This window comes from Antennarius striatus, chromosome 1 (genome assembly GCF_040054535.1).
Source record: "Antennarius striatus isolate MH-2024 chromosome 1, ASM4005453v1, whole genome shotgun sequence".
In the NCBI taxonomy this organism is placed as follows: domain Eukaryota; kingdom Metazoa; phylum Chordata; class Actinopteri; order Lophiiformes; family Antennariidae; genus Antennarius; species Antennarius striatus.
In genome coordinates, this window is record NC_090776.1 from 16,418,292 (window position 1) to 16,435,497 (window position 17,206).

Consider the following 17,206-nt stretch of genomic DNA (forward strand, 5'->3'; position numbering starts at 1 on the left):
ATTCATTTATAGTCCAGTAAAAACCTCACGGAACATTGTATTGAATACTGTATATTCATGGCTTTAAACGCAAGTTGTTGCTTGGCAATTAAATTTTATTGACTCACAAAATTTCACATATTACCTGAAATCATACTCATATCTATTAACATACATAAATCAATTGGTAAAGTTTATAAGACCGGTGCTCCAAGCGTAACTCACTACCCTCTGCTGGCTGATGTGTTGCATTATATGAAAACTCGTACTTTAGGTGTCCAAGTGAAAATATTTCATGCCTGAAACTGATTAATTATCTGCTATGTCCTTTAGTCACTTAATGTGTAGACATGAACTAAAACACAATTTGTTCTGTTAGTTAAACTTTTATTTCTATAATACAGACTGTAGGAGGAAGGCAGCTTCCAAAATGCACTGTAGAGGTAATGTGGACAAACTGATTGAAAAAGCTATATGGTGATCTTTGTATTGTTGATTTTTTTCAGACTTTATTTTCAAGTATCTGTTGTGGTCCTCTTGGTCGTTCATTTCTTCCACTGCTTGTTTTCGTAGTCCCACTTGGATGCGAGGCCTTCCACTGGGTTCATTCTCATGTCCAACATCCTTTGAAGCTCCTTAGCTTTAAGCTCAGGATCAAATGTGTGTGGGACAGGTCCATACACTGCATGACAAAAATACAACACATATTAAGTAATGGTCATAATAATTTAATACAGATGATTGGTTCTCGTTTGACTTGATTGCATTTACAAATCAAAAGTATCACACTTCATTAAATCAGGCAGACAATCTTGCTATGCTTTGAGGAAGACATACCATATTTTCTCTGCCACATTACAAGTAAGCCAGTAACGCCCATAAGGAAGAGAATTCCTCCAAAAATAGACTTCCACTCAGATGAGGACTGGTTCATCTCAGCATAGGTGTGCTTGAAGCTGATGCGGTACACTGAATATTGGGAACAAAGTAACAATTTAAGATGACTAATTTTGCAATAAATGATGGCATGTGAATATGACTGATATTAAAGTGCAGTGAAAAGAGCAATGCAGCAGTCCTACACGCAATCTTCTCCTCATTAGACAGTGCCACCCAGGAACCCATCTCTTTCTCCTTCAGAGACTTCTGGTCTGCAGTCAAGTTCTGCACATAGCAGATATTTGGGAGGGGATCTTCCCGCTTGTCAGAGTAGACAGGAAGAGTGTAGTCCTCTACCTTGGCAACACCTGCATGGCACAGTCGAGAAACATCTGTATGTATGACATCCTTTGAAAATTTTATTATTGACAGCCTTCAGGAAGAGAGGAAAGTAACAGGAGTGCACAAGGGCATTTTATGACCGTCTATTATGCAAAAATCTTTTTGCACTCTTAATAATGGTAACAAACAGGTTATCTGTACTGCCTGAATGAGTGTAACTCCAGCTGATATTTGTTCTCATAGGAGACTGGAACCAGACACTGCTGATACATTTACATTACCAGTCAAAGGTTTGGACACACCTTCTCAATGTTTTTTCTTTACTTTTATCTATTTTTTATTTCTTCGACCCTTTAATAATCCCCGAAAGAAAATTACTTATTTTCCACTCCAAATATTTGCACATATATACAGTACATATATTGTACAGGCCCATACACACACAAACACACACAGTGGGCCTGCAGGCATGTGATAATGGGAGGTAGAGTGGAAGGCAGCTCTCATGTGAAGCGCACCATGAGCAGCTTTTAGTACGGTGCTTTACACAAGGGCACCACAGCAGTGCTCAGGGGGTGAACTGGCACCTCCCACTGCTAGTTCACAATCCAAATAATTGAACTGGTGACTTCTGGTTCCCAGTCCAAGACTTACTAGGTCAAGCTACTGCCACCTGTCATAACTTTCACATTGTAAATACATAAGACATGACGACAGCCAAAATATGAAGACATGGAATTTGTTTTATAGCAACAAAAATTTGATTACACTTTAAAGTAATTCGTGCATCAACACACGCAGCTTCACCTCATCGCGGATTTTTATTAGGTAGTCACCGTACGCGCATTGTAGTGGCTGACAGCATCCGGAAGTGCGTTGTGTTCTGTGAGACACAAAAGTGCTTTAAACACTCAATAAGAGCACTTCATTTTTGCGGGAGGTTCTTACCGCGCATTACCCGCGAATAACAAGCGATCACCGTAAACATGTTTTATATTTCATCAAAGCTGTCATCAAAGCATCCTTTGCTTTGATGACAGCTTTGCAAATCCTTGGCCTTCTGAATGAGCTTCACCTGAAATGGATTTTACTCCACAACTGTGCCTTGTCAAGATTAATTGGTGGGTTATGTTGCCTTCTTAATGGGACAATCAGCTGTGTTGTGCAGAAGGTTTGGTTTCAGTTTACAGCCCTATTTGACAACTGTTACAATCTATATTACAACAAGAACCAATCAGCTAAATGAGGAGAAACAGAAGTTCACCGTTGCTTTAAGAACTGCCTCACATGAGGACCGCCCCAAGACGAACGGTCAGCTCTGCTGCTGAGGATATATTCATCTGAGACACGAGTTGAAGAAATTGTATGTTAATAGCACCTCAGACTACAGCCCAGACAAATGCCACAGAGTTGTACTAGCAGACAGATTTCTACATTGACTGTTCAGTGAAGACTGCATGAATCAAGCTTTCATGGTCAAACAGCTGTGAAGAAACCGCAACCAAGGAAAAGCAACAAGCAGAAGAGATTTATGTGGACCGAGCAACACATGTAATGGACATCATCCCGGTGAAAATCTATGAACTGATGGTCTCTATGACCACGGGTACACACCTCTGCCATTAAGCATGGAGATGATGTGACGGTGCTTTGCCAGTGACATGGCTACCACAGCATCCTACAAGAACATGTCATCCCATCCTATTTGCATTGTTGGATAATCAATTATTTTTTAACAGAACAATGAGCCCAAACACACCTCTAGGCTGTGTGATGAAGTGCTGTGTCAGAACACTTGTCTTCCACAGTCACCAAAGCAAAGCGCTAATCAAAGAAAAGGGTGGCTATTTAGAAAAATCCATCATGTAAAACATGTTTAATGTTTTTTGCTTACTTCATAATTTCTCATGTGTTCATTCATAGTTTTGATGCCTTCAGTGAGAATCCACACTGTAAATAGTCATGAAATAAAAAAAAACAATAAATGAAAAATTGTGTCCAAATTTTTGACTGGTGGTGTACTGTGTGGCTGGAAAAAATGTTGAGGTATTTATTCTTCAGTCTAGTGTACGAATAATTCAAGGTCCTGTGTCACATTATGTGATGAGAACAAAAACTAAAATAACAATAAATTTTCTGCAGTATTACTTCAATTGAATTCTTAAGATATATCAAGTTTTAAACAAAAGTCTAGTAGCTTCAAATTATCCTTCAAGAATTAACATGAAATCCACATATTTCTATTGAGTTCTACAATAGTTTTCCAACCAACTCTGAATTAAATACTTTTAATGATGGAGACTTTGCATGCCAAAACAAGTAAACCTCACTGACTTTAAAAAGGTCCCTGGAGAGTTTTCATTTTCAAAAATTGTAACTATCAGTATGTTAAAATCCTTCTATTATATGTCTTAGCAGTACGCACCATGTCCACCCCGTACACAAACAGATGTTGACAAGGCACGTTTGCCGATGAGGCTGAGCGCTCTGGAGGCCAGCATTCTGCAGAAAGCAAATGAGTAAACAAAAATAAGCAAATGCATACAGCACTGACACGTTTTTGTATATTATCAGGATTTTTTTTCTGAGGTGGTTAAACGATGAATTACAGAATTAGGTTAAAAGGTACACAGCAAATATTTCAACATGTAATTGTCGCATATCTTTAACATAAATTTCTAGTATTTGACCACTGCTTTAAACTGACAATATTGTCATTATTACACTCGGTAGGTGATGCGACTTCTAATCAAAGTAAGGACTATTTACTTTCACGGGAGTTGACTTGTGTGTACAGTACAGAACTACACACGACTGGTCTAGCGTGGGTTGTACCTGCGCTATTGTTAGCCTTAGCTTCAAACTCAAGGTCATACCGTCAGGATGAAATAACTACACAATTCAGTTTCTTTGACACGATGTCGTCCAATTCTATAATTTTTATCAGTGCTGGGATAATATTTACATGAACCAGTGAACAACACTTTATCATTGACCGTCTAAACGACACCCCGGCTCCACGGCGCTAGCCGCTAACGTTAGCTAGATGTGTGTTAGCGGTCTTAGCCAAAGTCACTCATTCATAGTTGTGTATAACATTGAAAAATTACCAGTTCAACTATATTATGGTTGTTAAAGTTTCAATTTATGGATATTTACGGTGTTAGTAAGTGGTACTGTGTGAGTGTATTTCAAGTGGCTGTATTGATAAAGGCATACAACCTGCTCTTTCCCCTTTCTCGCGTCTGCCGATAACCTTAAAGGAAGTGCGGACGGAAACGGAAAGACGTAAATGAGAGAGTCCTTTACGACACTTCATTGTCGTTTACGGCACCACTGGTGCTGCACAACGAGGGGAAGATTAGCTCGCATGGCTACACGTACTACAGCTAAGTAAAGCGTCTGTCACATGAAGACAGTTGTGAGTCCTCGTCGTTCTGAAGCTGATATCTATGTACACGCCAGAAGCCACTGTGTCCACCCGGCATTCTGGTAGGAAGGTGGCTGCTGAGGAAGATATATACTTTTTTTTTTTCCACGCGTAAAAAATTAACCTTTGCTAACGAACAGGCAGCGCTGCTTCCTCACCGCTGAACTCCATCGACCCTCTATAAACATGCCTATCCTGCTGACAAGTCAGGCTTATTGTAAAATGCTTTTACATGCTGCCAAATATCCTTACTATGCTGTGAACGGATTGCTGGTGGCAGAGAGGAAGAAGGATCGGAAGAGAGACGGGGGCAGCGAGCCGGTGCTGTGTGTGGACTGTGTGCCGCTGTTCCACGGGACGCTCGCCCTGGCGCCGATGCTGGAGGTAGCTCTGACACTGGTGAGCCCCCCCGTGGTGTCTGCTTATAACCTCTGACAGTCTTAGAAGTACTTCTCTTAGATAAATGTTGTGTTTGTTGGGGCTTCCTGAAGTTATAGGAGTTAAAACCTCGGTAATTTGCTCGCTGCTGTTCATGGCCTTGATGTGCTAACAGGTGTTTTTACCATCGAGCCCTGGGACTGAAGTAGAAACCATCTCGGTATAAATACACACTCATAGCCACTGTCAGATGATGGTTGTCTTAGAGGTTCAGTCATAGACCAAATGTGGTGCCAGTTTGACTCCACTCTAGGAAACTAATACATATTTAAAGGTCTTATTTTCCCCTCTTTGTTTGACATATAATTTAACTCCTAACATGATGCCACACATGCTGTCATTTCAGATTGATACCTGGTGTAAAGAGAACAATTATGTCATTGTTGGATATTATCAAGCCAATGAACGCACAAAGGATTCAAGGTACAGACAAAACGTGAACCCTAAACACGGGCTGTTTTCATGTAGATACCTGTCATAAATCATACATCTGGACCCTAATGCATGTTTTTTGTTCTTTCTCCCACAGACCCAACCAGTTTGCAGAAAAAGTGGCAGCCAGGATTTCAGAAAACTTTAATGAAGCAGCGATCGTTATGGTAATACTAAAGTTAATGGACAACAAGCAGTTGTCCATTTACACCTCATTGCTAAGTTTACTCATGTCAAATTTATATAAACAGCACAACGTTATAAATTATAGACTTTAAGTGACCATAGTCCATGCTAAATGTAACAGTAAAGGATTCCTCTGCTTCTCAATGCTCCTTGAGGACTACCTGTATTCAGAGGCATAAATAACATCTATATAGTCCCCTTACTTTCATCAAAATTGTTCTGATGAACAGGTACATTTAACTAATTTAATTAAGTGCCTTGACTTTTATAGTTGTTGAATATAAAGAATAGGTTGTGATTTCTGTCTTAAAAAAAAGAAGAAGCTCTGGTCCTTTCCAGTAAGTCAATCAGGTGCTTCAGATATCATGAGACCCATAAGTGCCACTAACCCTCGACGTTTGTTTCTTCTCAGGTGGACAACAGTAGGTTAACTATGAGCTGCTTTGAGCCCATTGTGCTCATATATGATCATCATGAAAACAAGTGGAAAAGCAGAGAAGTAACTTCGTGAGTGTTGTCTACCATTTCAGCTCTTCCACTTTTAGACTTCTTCACAGTCTGTGAATCTCAGACTCTGACACACAAACTCTTTATGCCCCACTGATTTTAAGATTACTTTTTAAAATTTGTGCAGATGCTTGTTAATTGTTTTTGTCTATTTTCCAGCGACTGCTTTGAGGACTGGAGCGAAGCACAGAAGATCACATCTGCGCTGCTAGAGTGCAGATCTTACGAGAACTTGATTGATTTTGATAACCACTTGGATGATCTAAGGAACGACTGGACCAACCCTGTCATCAACAAGTCTGTCCTGGACTTGTGCTAATAGCTTCAATCAGGGGCACCTTGGACATTTTTTACATAAATATCGTGCCCACTTCAGCATGCATGGTGCTACTTGTTGAGTAGCACAGGATTCCAAAAATGCTGAATCTTCTTGTTCCAACAAAAGGTCCTGGAACTGAAGGGAACTTGGGGAACATTGACCAGTTTGGCCAAAATCAGTCAAGCGCAAACACCACCAAGCTGTGGTGGCATGTGTCCGCCTTTACAACGTGATACTGAGGTGATAAATGCAGTTACGTTTTGAAATGCAACTTTAAATGTACTGTTTTCTGCATTGGTTTGTGTCAATTCAAAGGTGTGTGTGCTTTAAGTTAAATTCTAGAATTTATTTGTTCCTTTTATGTTTGTTTGGTAGCAATATAAAGATTGAATTGCAAATCATTAAAAATGTAGAGATTATTATATTAACGATAACATAAGAATGTTGTCAATAAAATTAGGAGTTTCTTTTCAAGCCTGAAACAAATTCACATGTGGAATTGTAGTCAAAAGATGTTAAGGTTCTCCTGAACAGCAGTAATAAGATGACTTGGGAGTTCTGACTTCAATATTTAAGACACAAATATCTGCATTCTGTGCCCTGTCATTGTCACTGGTGTGCTTCAGGAAGTGGGGTGATATACATGTTGGTATATTGAATTTCAACTGGTATCCTGAATTCAGTTCTCAGGAATATGTGAATTTTGTCTTCAGGATCGAGTAGTTAAAGCATTTATTAATACTGGGTGACCATTTTAAATCCTGCTATTTTAAGGAGCAGTGGCTATTTGACTGAATGTCTCTTGAGAAGGCTCACTATAAAGTCAAGTTTGTCCATTTTGGGTTACTGTGGAAACATGGAGGATCCACTTTCCATATATGTGATTAAGATAATGTGATGTTTTCTGACATAACATCCCCTTTAATCTCACACTCCAGTCCTGTATTAATAAACAAACGCCTTTGACATTGAGTTAATATTCAATCAATTTTTAGACATAACCTTTGTCGCAGAATATTCAGAAACATAACGTTACATCACAAGACTTGCTTAATTTATTTTTGTTTGGAAAAAAAAAAACATTCAGTAGGTGTCTGTCCTACCTGGGCATAAAAGTTATCTAATTTTGCGTCCCTTTATATTTTTTCTATTAAATTCTAATAAAAATATTTAATTGTAATGTAAATGTACAGAAAGATAAGATTTTTCAATCAGTGATTAAAAAACCCTCCTCTTTGATAGAGCTTCATTGATAGAGCCTACAACTGAAACAACACCCCACTAGATATGCTGCTATAGATTTAGGCAGCTGAGGGTATTTTTCTCCGTCTCTCCCGTTAAAAGGGAGATACTCTGGAGCTTCTGTCACTTCTCCTTCGCTTTTATATTTTTATGCTCCTAGAATTTATTACTACTCCTAGAATTTATTACTACTACTGTCACGATACTGCCGCTGTGTCTTTGTGCCACTGTTCCACAGGTGGAGAACGTGGATAGAAGACAGGATACCCAAAAGCCTGGAAATCCCGCCCCCAATTCAGCGACAGCTCACTATGGACATTAAACTCAAACTGGCCTATCTGCCACTCTCTCACTCTCTCCGTCGCTTTTACTTGACCTATCGCTTTCCCCAATGTATTTCTATTTCCCAACCAACAGGTCAAGGCGGATGACCGCCCTCCAGAGCCTGGGTCCTGCCTGGAGTTTCTTCCTCAATGAGGGAGTTTTTCCCCACCACCGTCCCTTATGCTGGCTCTGGAGGGTATTGTTGGTTCTCTATCTGTAAAGCACTTTGAAATGTCTTCAGATGCGATTAAGCACTATACAGTATAAATAAAGTTGATTGATTGATCATCGCCACCTAGCGGTACTGCTCTAAAACTGCTATCGCGATCACGTGATCCACGTTTTTTTTTTCTTCCGGGTCAGACAAAGCGAAAATTAAAGGACAGGTCAACATTGTCATAACTAAAACGGTTCAAACAATCATCAAATTCATACATCAAGTGTGTGTGGGATGCGTGCGGACACCAATGATAGGTGAATACAAATATAATGTAACGAATACAACGCAGTGTAACGAACACGTCACCGAGTTGGTGACGTGTGTGTCCAATCCGGTTCAGTTCCGTCTGCAGCGCGGGAAAAAAAAAAAGCGTGTCTGAGTTCAGACGGTAAACTAGCGGGAGAAAGCTGCATGGTGATGGATCCGTCAGAGGTGGAGTTCCTCGCTGAGAAAGAGATGGTGAAGATCATCCCAAATTTCAGTCTGGGAAAGGTCTTCTTGATCGGGGTGAGTGGGTTTGTCTTCAGATGTTATTTGACCACCTTTAACATTTTGATCGCGATCACATTTTGATCATCGGCTACGTGAACGAGTCGATCCAGGATCGTCGGTGTTCTCGTACAGTCAGGTTTAAGTGTTGATAGTGTCACTTAGCGTCAAGTTTTATGAGCCGGAATCTCTACTGTGTCGATGTTTACGTCATCATAAGTCACCACGTGACTCCACCTGTGGCGTCACCACGTGTTTCTGTGCGCAGGGAGATCTGGGACCCTTCAACCCCGGGCTGCCGGTGGACGTCCCTCTGTGGCTGGCCCTGAACCTGAAGCAGAGGCAGAGATGTACAATTGTTCCACCCGCCTGGTTGGATGTCGGTAAGAAACTCATCGGTAATCGATTACTCTGCTGTTGGAGGACTTATCCAGAAAGTTGTGTGCATCATGCAAATAAATGTTACAATAACAACTAATCAACCCAGTACATATGTGTACCAACCTGAACACGCTTCTGTCTATGTAGTGTTTGTTGAAACACAAATACAGGACCATTGGATTGATTACATTTATTTAAACACCAACGAATACGTATCTTTAAGTATAAACAGACAAGGTTATCATTGAAATTTTTTTCACGTTTTTATCGCGCTCACTCTTCTCTTTTTCTGATCATCGAGAGTTCTAACATTGTTGGAAAAATACGTTATAGGTCAAGTACATAAATAAGAAATGTCTGTTTTTGACATTTAAATCTGGAGCCCACAATCACACAAGAGCAGAACCCTGAGCCCACAGAGAGGAGCGCTCTTGAGCCTTTATGCTTCACACTGGTGTCTGACATCACTATTAGTGTCGTGCCTGAGGTGCATTGGTGTGCACATCGTCTGTTTGGTGATGCGTTTCGTTGTTTGTTCCCGCTGCTGCTGATGCCGTGTAGAGAAGCTGGAGGAGATGCGAGACCTGGAGAGGAGAGAGGACGCCTTTACGCCTGTTCCCAGTCCGTACTACATGGAGTTGACCAAACTGCTGCTGAATCAGTGAGACACACACACACACACACAAACACACACACACACACACACACACACACACACACACACATGCATCGTTTCTATAGCGACGACTGCCCGGCCTTCTGTTTTAACCACCTGCCCCTCGGGCGTCGGGAGGGCGTGTCCAAACTTCGAATCAGTATTTTGCGCTGCATCTTAAAATAGGAATAAGTTCCTAAAGTGCTGTGTGAGTGTGTTCTCTGTGAGGAACAGAGTCTCACACTTCAGGGAATATGTTATTTATCTCAAGTTGCAAGGCCGTCCCTTAATGACATCACCCCCCTCTGTTCTGTAGACTGTTTGCTGATGCTCTCCTTAGTTCATGAGGAACATCCCAGAGCAGCGTCCTAAACCATAAGGACTCACTGCAGTAGTTTTTCTCTAACTAAAATGGGCCTGACTGGAAAGCAATTATCGAATATACTGATAGAATCTGTTGTTTTATTTATTTTTCTAGCTTCCATTGTCGTGTTTGAAGTACCAGTTTTGCTATCTGCTGCTATGGCTTCGTAGCATTTATTATGAGAACACACACAGAGTCCAGAACAGAGGACCTGAGTTGACAATTAAGCTCATAACCATCGTCGGGACGCTCATTATTCCTGAGCGGCGGCTTAAATTTTGTCGAGCCAGCTGGTGTCAAAAAAGCCAGGCTACGCAGAAGTGGTGCAGCAAAATTTCCCTCAGGAGTTGTTCTTTATTGTGCTCCCGGTGTTCCTATTAAATTAACTGTGAAAATGCTTCCTTTATTTTCTGTGTGTGTCTTTTTACGTAACCGAACGATGGCTTGCACGTCTCCGCAGTGCGTCTGACAACATCCCTAAAGCAGATGAAATCCGAACGCTGGTCAAAGACATTTGGGACACGCGAGTAGCCAAACTGCGCCTCTCTGCCGACAGTTTCATCAGTCAGATGGAGGCTCACGCCAAGGTACGGCTGACCAGTCATACGATAGTTCATCAGATGCTTAGTTCACATTTTCTGAAAGTCTTTCCCATCTCCCTCCTGTCTGTCTCCAGTTGGACAACCTGACGCTGATGGAGATCAACACCATACGAACCTTCTTCCTGGACTCTCTCAACTGCATGTACAAACTACGGTCCAACCTGCAGCCGGGTTCTAGTCAGGCACAGTTCAAGGACTACTGATCCACAAGAGTTCATCCAGGCCTGTTGGGACAGCTTCAGACGTCACCACAAACTGCTCCCAGAAATAAGAATCTTAAACGTTCTTGTGAATGGATGATACAAGCTGAGGCTTCTTGTTTAATGTGTACATAATAAAAGCATGTAGGCTTTCTGTGTATCTGTTATTAACTGTGTACTTAATACAAAATAATCAGTACAACTGTCACTATGTGATGTTTCAAACTAAAAGTGTATGTCAATGGTTTATAAGTACAGTGCAATACATTTCTGAGCGTACTAGATGATTGTTTGCCTACAGAATTGTGCCGTGTAGAAATAGTTTCATGCTCATATTGAATTTGTGGAAGTTTATAAAGTTTTAAAAAAACATTTACTTTTGAAGAAGTCTGTGGCTCATTCTTCATTTCCTCCCGAATCAATTATATCCAGATGACGTTTATAATAATACCTCATCTGCTGAGGTAATCATGAACAGACAGTTTGATAATGAACATTTTTGAAATATTTTATTTTCTTTTTTGTCTGAAATCACAGCCATATACTCATAAATACCTAATTACTACATTCAACAAAGAATATATTACATTACAATGAATTCAAACAAGTACATTTTAAAAACAGGATTTCACAGCATCTAGACATCCTCCACTGAGTAATGGGGCTATTGCATGGGCGTGCAAGGGTTGGAGACGGGGGAGGCCGAGTAAGGAGCTCACTGTACTTCACCTTCCTCCCCCTGGTCGTTGGCAGCTTGCCTCAGCATGCAAACTCTCAGACAGATGGGCTCGGGCTCTCGGCTCGCCTATGTAAAAAAATGAGACTGGGTTCTATCCACCTGGACCTCTGATGCGACTCAGGACCCGTTCGTAAAACGTTCTTGTGACTTAATGGATTGGGATAAAGGGATTCTGGGACGGCTCTCGACATGCGCATCTTTTAAAGGTGTGAGACATACAGCAGACATGAAGGTTAAAGTCCCTGATGACTGATCTGAGCAGAAGGTCCCATCATGTGTGACTGCGACTCATTCACTGAGGCACTTGTAATTAACCTACGGTAATGCAGGGGTCGGTTATGATTCACTTTTTTATTTTAGAAAATAAATTAACATTCTAGACATTTTCAAAGTTCTTTTTTAAATACTGAGATTCCCCTCTCGTTCCTGTACTTCTTTACACCCACAGTCCTGCCACTGTAACCGAAGCAGCCGGGGTAAGAGCCTTTTAAATGTTAAACGGTGACCCACGCGCCTCGCAGATGGCCTCAGGTGAAGCAAACATCCATAAGGCAGCACGAGATATTAGGCCAGAACGTCAGCGAAACGAACCTGTGGCTGAATCTCAGGGCAGATCTGACGAGGGCAGCGGGCAGGCAGGGGGTATGAGGCCTCTCAGTTTGAATATGCTGGAGAAATGGCAACGCTCGAGTCCACTTTTACAGATTTAGGAGAATGTAGGCAACTTCTAATCATTGTTTTTAATGGAGAAATGCAGGAAGTGAATGTGGATTGTGTGGTGATTGTAACTTAATTCAAAATGAAACCTCCAAAATGGTTTCATTTTGGCACTGTATCCGCTAATGGCTGCTGCTGCTACGGGTTAACATCTCATAAGGCGTCACATTACACAAAACCTTTATGCTGCTTGAGTCAGATGTTGTATTATAAGTGTTAGTCACACAAATCGAAGCGACGAAGCATCGAGAACCAGTTCCATGAGCTGGCATCTGAAAAAGACTCTTCATGTCTTTAAAAGTACATCAACGTAAAAAAAAGAAAAAATTAAAAAAAACCACGCAGAGGAGCGTCGTCTGCTGACCACTCACACCAGAGGCGGCGTTGCTACGGAGTTAGACATACACACGTTGCTGTGACCGCAGTAGCAGGGGATGGGGGGGGTCTCAGTGCCGAGAGAGAGCGTAAAATAAGGGAGTGCATCCTGTCCTGTCTTACTCAGTTGAATGTCTGGAAACGAGCTGTTCTGGCCAGCAGCAGTACAAACACTAAAAGCAAGGCTTTCTTTTCCAACCCAAAAAAACAAAAGAAACAAAAAAGCATAAACATATAAAAATGGCAGGCTTTTTTTTCTTTTAAAAGAACAATGATTAAAGTAATAAAAACATACAAAATTCTTTTAAGTCTTCTTATTATATACAATACAAGGCTGAAGCACCTTTTTAAAATTCTTATCCTCAATTTTTCTATGTTGAAATAAAACATTTCCTTAATTCTTTCCAAAAAAAAAAATGTGCATTTTCTAAGTTCTTCCCTAATTTTATGAACAGTTCTTTGCTGTAACACAGTACCACCAGGTAGTTCTTCAGCTTTAATTCTTAAGTGCATTTCCAGTTGAAAAGCTCATGGCCGCTGTGATAAAAATCAGTCCTCGTTGACCAGAAGCCTCCGAAGCGTTCAAGTCTCTCTTGGGACGCCCCCGTGGGGCAGCTGCTCCCTCATTGGCAGGATTGTCTGTGCAGCTGTGGTGGCGAGGGATGCAGGGACTGAACAATCAAGCAGCCGGGACAGAAGACTGTGAGAATCAGGCGTGTGTGTGTGTGTGTTTGTGTGTGTGTGTGTGTGTGTGTGTGTGTGTGTGTGTCTTTGTGTTGGTCTTCAGGTATTCCTGCCCCGTGTTTTTGCTGATCTCGGGGGTTGGCTACATTGGCACGTGATAGTGGCTCATGGCACGGTCCCTGGCTGGCCACAATCCAAAGACTGCCTAACCTTCACTGTAAGGTCCCATAACATCCATCCATCCATCCATCCATTCATTCATCCATCCATTCATCCATCCGCCCACCTATCCATTCTATCCAGCCAACTGTAGTCTCCTCCGTGGAGCCCTGTGGACCAGGTTATGAAAAATAAACTCTGGATGTCAGTCCGAGATGGGGGAGTGCCTGTGGGCCATTGGGTGGGTGTGTCGGGGTCACCTGGGTGGGTAGCCCTTGTAATGGCCACCTCTTGGCCAGTGTGTCTGTGGCAGTGTCAAACACTTCCTGAAGTGCTCCAGCTCTGCTTGTAGCTTCTCCCTCTCCATCGCCAACTTCTGTCTCTGGGACATCAGCTCCTGCAGGCCCAGGACAGGAAGTACAAATATCAGACAAACCGCAACACAGGCACACGGGGAAAAAATGCAAGACAGAGAAAGAGTAGTGACTTGTGATTTGGGATCGTGGTTCACACGTGTGTGTGGAGAAATGTGTGGGAGGTGAGCAGTACCGACGACAGGTGAGCGAGTCTTACCCCCATGCTGTGAGACAGCTGCTCTGCTGTCAGACTGAGGTTGTAGTTCTGAGCTTCTAGTCTTCGACATTGATTCTGCAGCACTTGCCGCTCCAAACTTTGCTCTAGAGGACGGCACCAAATCAAAGAAGAGGAACCAGAAAAAAAGAGAAGTTGGATGTTAGAAAGAAAAAGCATCTGAGTGACATCTAGTGAAATTTTACACATTGATTTCCACTTAGCGTATTAATTATGGTAAGGATAATACCGCCCTCTAGTGAAAAAAGGACGCTACAGCGGCTTTAAATTAGGCATTTCAACCAACACACAACTTGCAAATTACAGTCAACCCTCGGTTTTCGAACATAATCCGTTCCAGAATGATGTTCGAAAAGCGAGTTGTTCGAAATCCAAAACTATTTTTCCCATTATAAGGAATGTAAAGAATTTTAATCCGTTCCAAGTCTAAAAAACAACTTTTAAATTTTTTTAAAACTATTTTACACCATAAACTGCACTGTATACTGTTTACTATAAATAAAAAGGGGTAGAAATAGACACTGTGTTTTATTTTAATAAAAGATATTCTATCGAACTTTGAACGCGAATGTGCTACGGAGGAAGCATCCTGGGCAGTTCGCTCGGCTCCCGAGTGAGTCGCGTTCAGGTACGCTCGGCTTCTTTAGGTTTGGTCGAGAGCCGAATTCTGGTCGAGTTCAGAGACGTAAAATTCTCAGATTTTCTGGTGGAAAACCGATTTGGTCGAGAACAGAAGCGTTCGAAAACTGAGGTTTGACGGTATAAAGTAACGCTTTAAAATTAATATATTTTTTTATTTGTCCCAGAACAAAGGGAAAAAACCAAATCATAACATAAATGTGACAGTAATGAGGCTTTGAAACTCGTTTGATACGAGATAGAAGAACAACAAGGTTTCATAAAAATAATAATCACTGCTCCGTTTTGGGAGGTTTACCTTCAATGTATTCCTGATAAGCTTCAAACACAGATTCAATTCCCTGCCACTTGGATGCAGGAGCCTCCTCTTCTTCCTCATCCTCCTCTTCCTCAGAGTCATCTGGACCAGACAGGTCCTCCCTCGTCCCCGAGGCTTCCCGGCGTAAAGGTACAGAGAAGTGCTGCCCATTGGGCTGAGGGTGGGGGTGTGGGAGAGGATGGGGACCAGAATGTGTGTTTGAGTGAGGCGGCGGCGGCGGCCGGCCAGGGACGCTCTGAAGCTCTGGAATGTTGTAGTGAACCGACGACTCCTGGAGGTGGGATGACTCCGACATCCCCGTCGCTCCGCCTGGAGGGTTAGATGGGGGATGGGGGCGGATTTTGTCACTTGGTTAATATGGAAAGTGGTTAAAAAAAATGACCCACAAACGCATCGCTGCCACCCGTGCGCCTCACCTTTGTGCTTCTGCAGAGCCTTCTGGGTCGACTGAAGCACCGACTCGTGGAACTGCTGGGCGAATTCCTCGGGGGTGAAGCTGTCCCAGGGTTTGGTGCGCCCGTTGATGGCGTGGAGCCCCTCTTTAGCCTGCAGGGGGAGCGGGGGCCGCAAGCTGTTCAGCAGGCTGGAGCTCCTCTTAGAGATAGGAGCCTCACTGGGCCCCCGGGCCTTGTCTGGGTAGACAGCTGGAGAAGGGGGTTCCTTTGGTCTTAATGTGTCCCCGAGGGGCTTCTGATGTCCGTTGGGGGACTCCGGGCAATGCGAGGGGGGGCTGTGTGGTCTGACGCTGTGCTGGTCCTCTGATTCAGAGGAAGGCTGGGCAAATGCAGAATCTGTAATAGTTTGCAAACGTGTCGAGGTCAAAGCGCCATCAGAACAGACTAGATGCTGCAGCCAGACAGTTCAGTTCATTACGATGCGTTCGGATACATCACGTGTTAACCACTACCACCCTAAATAAAGGAAAGTGTGTGTGTGTGTGTGTGTGTGTGTGTATCGGCATTAGCTCACCAGAGGCCTGTGGAGGTGGGCTCTTACACAGCGGATGAGGGGCATGCCTGATGGTATCCAAGGTTACGCTCTTTTCTTTGATGGCCTGGAGCAGCTCCACCACCCTTTCATTATCTGAGAGACATAACAGCAGCGAGAACGTGTGTGTCTTTGTGGGACTGTTCACATTGTCAGCATACGTAGGAAATGTCTCCGTGTGTGTGTGCGTGTGTGTGTGTGTGTGTTGGGTGTGGCCTGACATGGTGGAAGGCGGTGCGCTGCCATCTGCAGGCAGCAAACCGTAAATGAAAAGGATTAAATGAGGATCACTGTAAACCCACTGCTGCCACTCCCCATTCCTCATCCATATGTATGCAGTGTGTGTGTGTGTGTGTGTGTGTGTGTGTGTGTGCCTGCATGTGTCCACTAAATAGGGTGATATAAAGCATGATATTATGCATGCTGTTTAATGCCTGCTGTATTTCATCGGGGGCTTCGGGGTCGACGTGTTCATCGTCTGACCCTTTTATGATTCCCTTCAAGGCTCCAGCCAACCGGCGTAATGAGAATGCAGAGCATGTAAAGCAGGCGGCGCTCAGCCCAAGTGAAGCGTCAGCAGGCCGTGTTGGGTGGGTGGGGGTGGGGGTGGGGCACTACTACTTTCTAAGAGCTAAACCAGAATGCAATTCATCTTGTTTATGCTGCGGGAGTGAGACGTCAGAGAGGAGGGACGGACGTGAGTGGTGGACGTGGGTGTGTCTGTGCCACGTGAAGTTCACTGGGTCGGTTCACACGCAGGGATCTCCAACGAGCTTGGAAACACATTGACATGTTTAAGCATTTATCAATACCAGTTTCAAACTTTTTTCCCCATAAAAACAGTGAGTTTCAAGATGGATTCTGGGGCGTGAAAGGTTTTCACGTTAACAATAAAGGAACAGTTTAAGGCTTTTAATATCTTTTTCATGGAGACTGAACCTTTCTTATAAAGTCTTTAAAGTCTCTCTCTTATAGGGTCCACATTCACACTCATTCTGACACCGTCA

General features: G+C 42.7%; 4 protein-coding genes across 5 annotated transcripts in view; 2 read left to right on the top strand and 2 right to left on the bottom strand.

Moving 5' to 3' along the window:
* Positions 1-74: 74 nt before the first annotated feature.
* On the bottom strand, positions 75-4,448 carry cox4i1 (cytochrome c oxidase subunit 4I1). Its single transcript, XM_068323086.1, has 5 exons — positions 4,424-4,448; positions 3,626-3,702; positions 1,062-1,226; positions 817-948; positions 75-661 (listed from the first exon to the last, which is right to left on the bottom strand). Exons 2-5 carry the CDS (start codon positions 3,699-3,701, stop codon positions 525-527), a joined length of 510 nt encoding a protein of 169 aa, XP_068179187.1. The 5' UTR covers position 3,702; positions 4,424-4,448; the 3' UTR covers positions 75-524.
* Positions 4,449-4,520: 72 nt separating this feature from the next.
* emc8 (ER membrane protein complex subunit 8) lies at positions 4,521-6,858 on the top strand. Its single transcript, XM_068323061.1, has 5 exons — positions 4,521-5,029; positions 5,415-5,491; positions 5,598-5,667; positions 6,099-6,193; positions 6,353-6,858. Exons 1-5 carry the CDS (start codon positions 4,817-4,819, stop codon positions 6,510-6,512), a joined length of 615 nt encoding a protein of 204 aa, XP_068179162.1. The 5' UTR covers positions 4,521-4,816; the 3' UTR covers positions 6,513-6,858.
* A 1,805-nt stretch (positions 6,859-8,663) lies between these two features.
* gins2 (GINS complex subunit 2) lies at positions 8,664-11,329 on the top strand. The gene is made up of 5 exons (XM_068319686.1): positions 8,664-8,805; positions 9,056-9,170; positions 9,730-9,829; positions 10,648-10,774; positions 10,864-11,329. The coding sequence occupies exons 1-5, from the start codon at positions 8,710-8,712 to the stop codon at positions 10,990-10,992; spliced, it is 567 nt and encodes a 188-aa protein (XP_068175787.1). The 5' UTR covers positions 8,664-8,709; the 3' UTR covers positions 10,993-11,329.
* A 142-nt stretch (positions 11,330-11,471) lies between these two features.
* Positions 11,472-17,206, bottom strand: part of gse1b (Gse1 coiled-coil protein b) — a 168,932-nt gene continuing 163,197 nt past the window's right edge. For both annotated transcript variants that reach the window (XM_068318226.1, XM_068318147.1), the window contains exons 13-17: positions 16,182-16,295; positions 15,629-16,003; positions 15,192-15,521; positions 14,237-14,340; positions 11,472-14,060 (exon numbers count right to left, since the gene is read on the bottom strand). In XM_068318226.1, the coding sequence (XP_068174327.1) occupies positions 13,920-14,060; positions 14,237-14,340; positions 15,192-15,521; positions 15,629-16,003; positions 16,182-16,295 (1,064 nt within the window). In that variant the 3' untranslated portion in view covers positions 11,472-13,919. The remainder of the gene's footprint in view (positions 14,061-14,236; positions 14,341-15,191; positions 15,522-15,628; positions 16,004-16,181; positions 16,296-17,206) is intronic.

Coding starts and splice junctions, on each gene's coding strand:
- cox4i1 (XM_068323086.1), bottom strand. CDS start 3,701: ATGCTGGCCTCCAGAGCGCTCAGCCTCATCGGCAAACGTGCCTTGTCA. Junction 1,227..3,625: donor TTGTGTACGGGGTGGACATG/GTGCGTACTGCT, acceptor TGTGCCATGCAG/GTGTTGCCAAGGTAGAGGAC. Junction 949..1,061: donor TAATGAGGAGAAGATTGCGT/GTAGGACTGCTG, acceptor CCCAATATTCAG/TGTACCGCATCAGCTTCAAG.
- emc8 (XM_068323061.1), top strand. CDS start 4,817: ATGCCTATCCTGCTGACAAGTCAGGCTTATTGTAAAATGCTTTTACAT. Junction 5,492..5,597: donor GAACGCACAAAGGATTCAAG/GTACAGACAAAA, acceptor TTTCTCCCACAG/ACCCAACCAGTTTGCAGAAA. Junction 5,668..6,098: donor ATGAAGCAGCGATCGTTATG/GTAATACTAAAG, acceptor GTTTCTTCTCAG/GTGGACAACAGTAGGTTAAC.
- gins2 (XM_068319686.1), top strand. CDS start 8,710: ATGGTGATGGATCCGTCAGAGGTGGAGTTCCTCGCTGAGAAAGAGATG. Junction 9,171..9,729: donor ACCCGCCTGGTTGGATGTCG/GTAAGAAACTCA, acceptor GATGCCGTGTAG/AGAAGCTGGAGGAGATGCGA. Junction 9,830..10,647: donor ACCAAACTGCTGCTGAATCA/GTGAGACACACA, acceptor ACGTCTCCGCAG/TGCGTCTGACAACATCCCTA.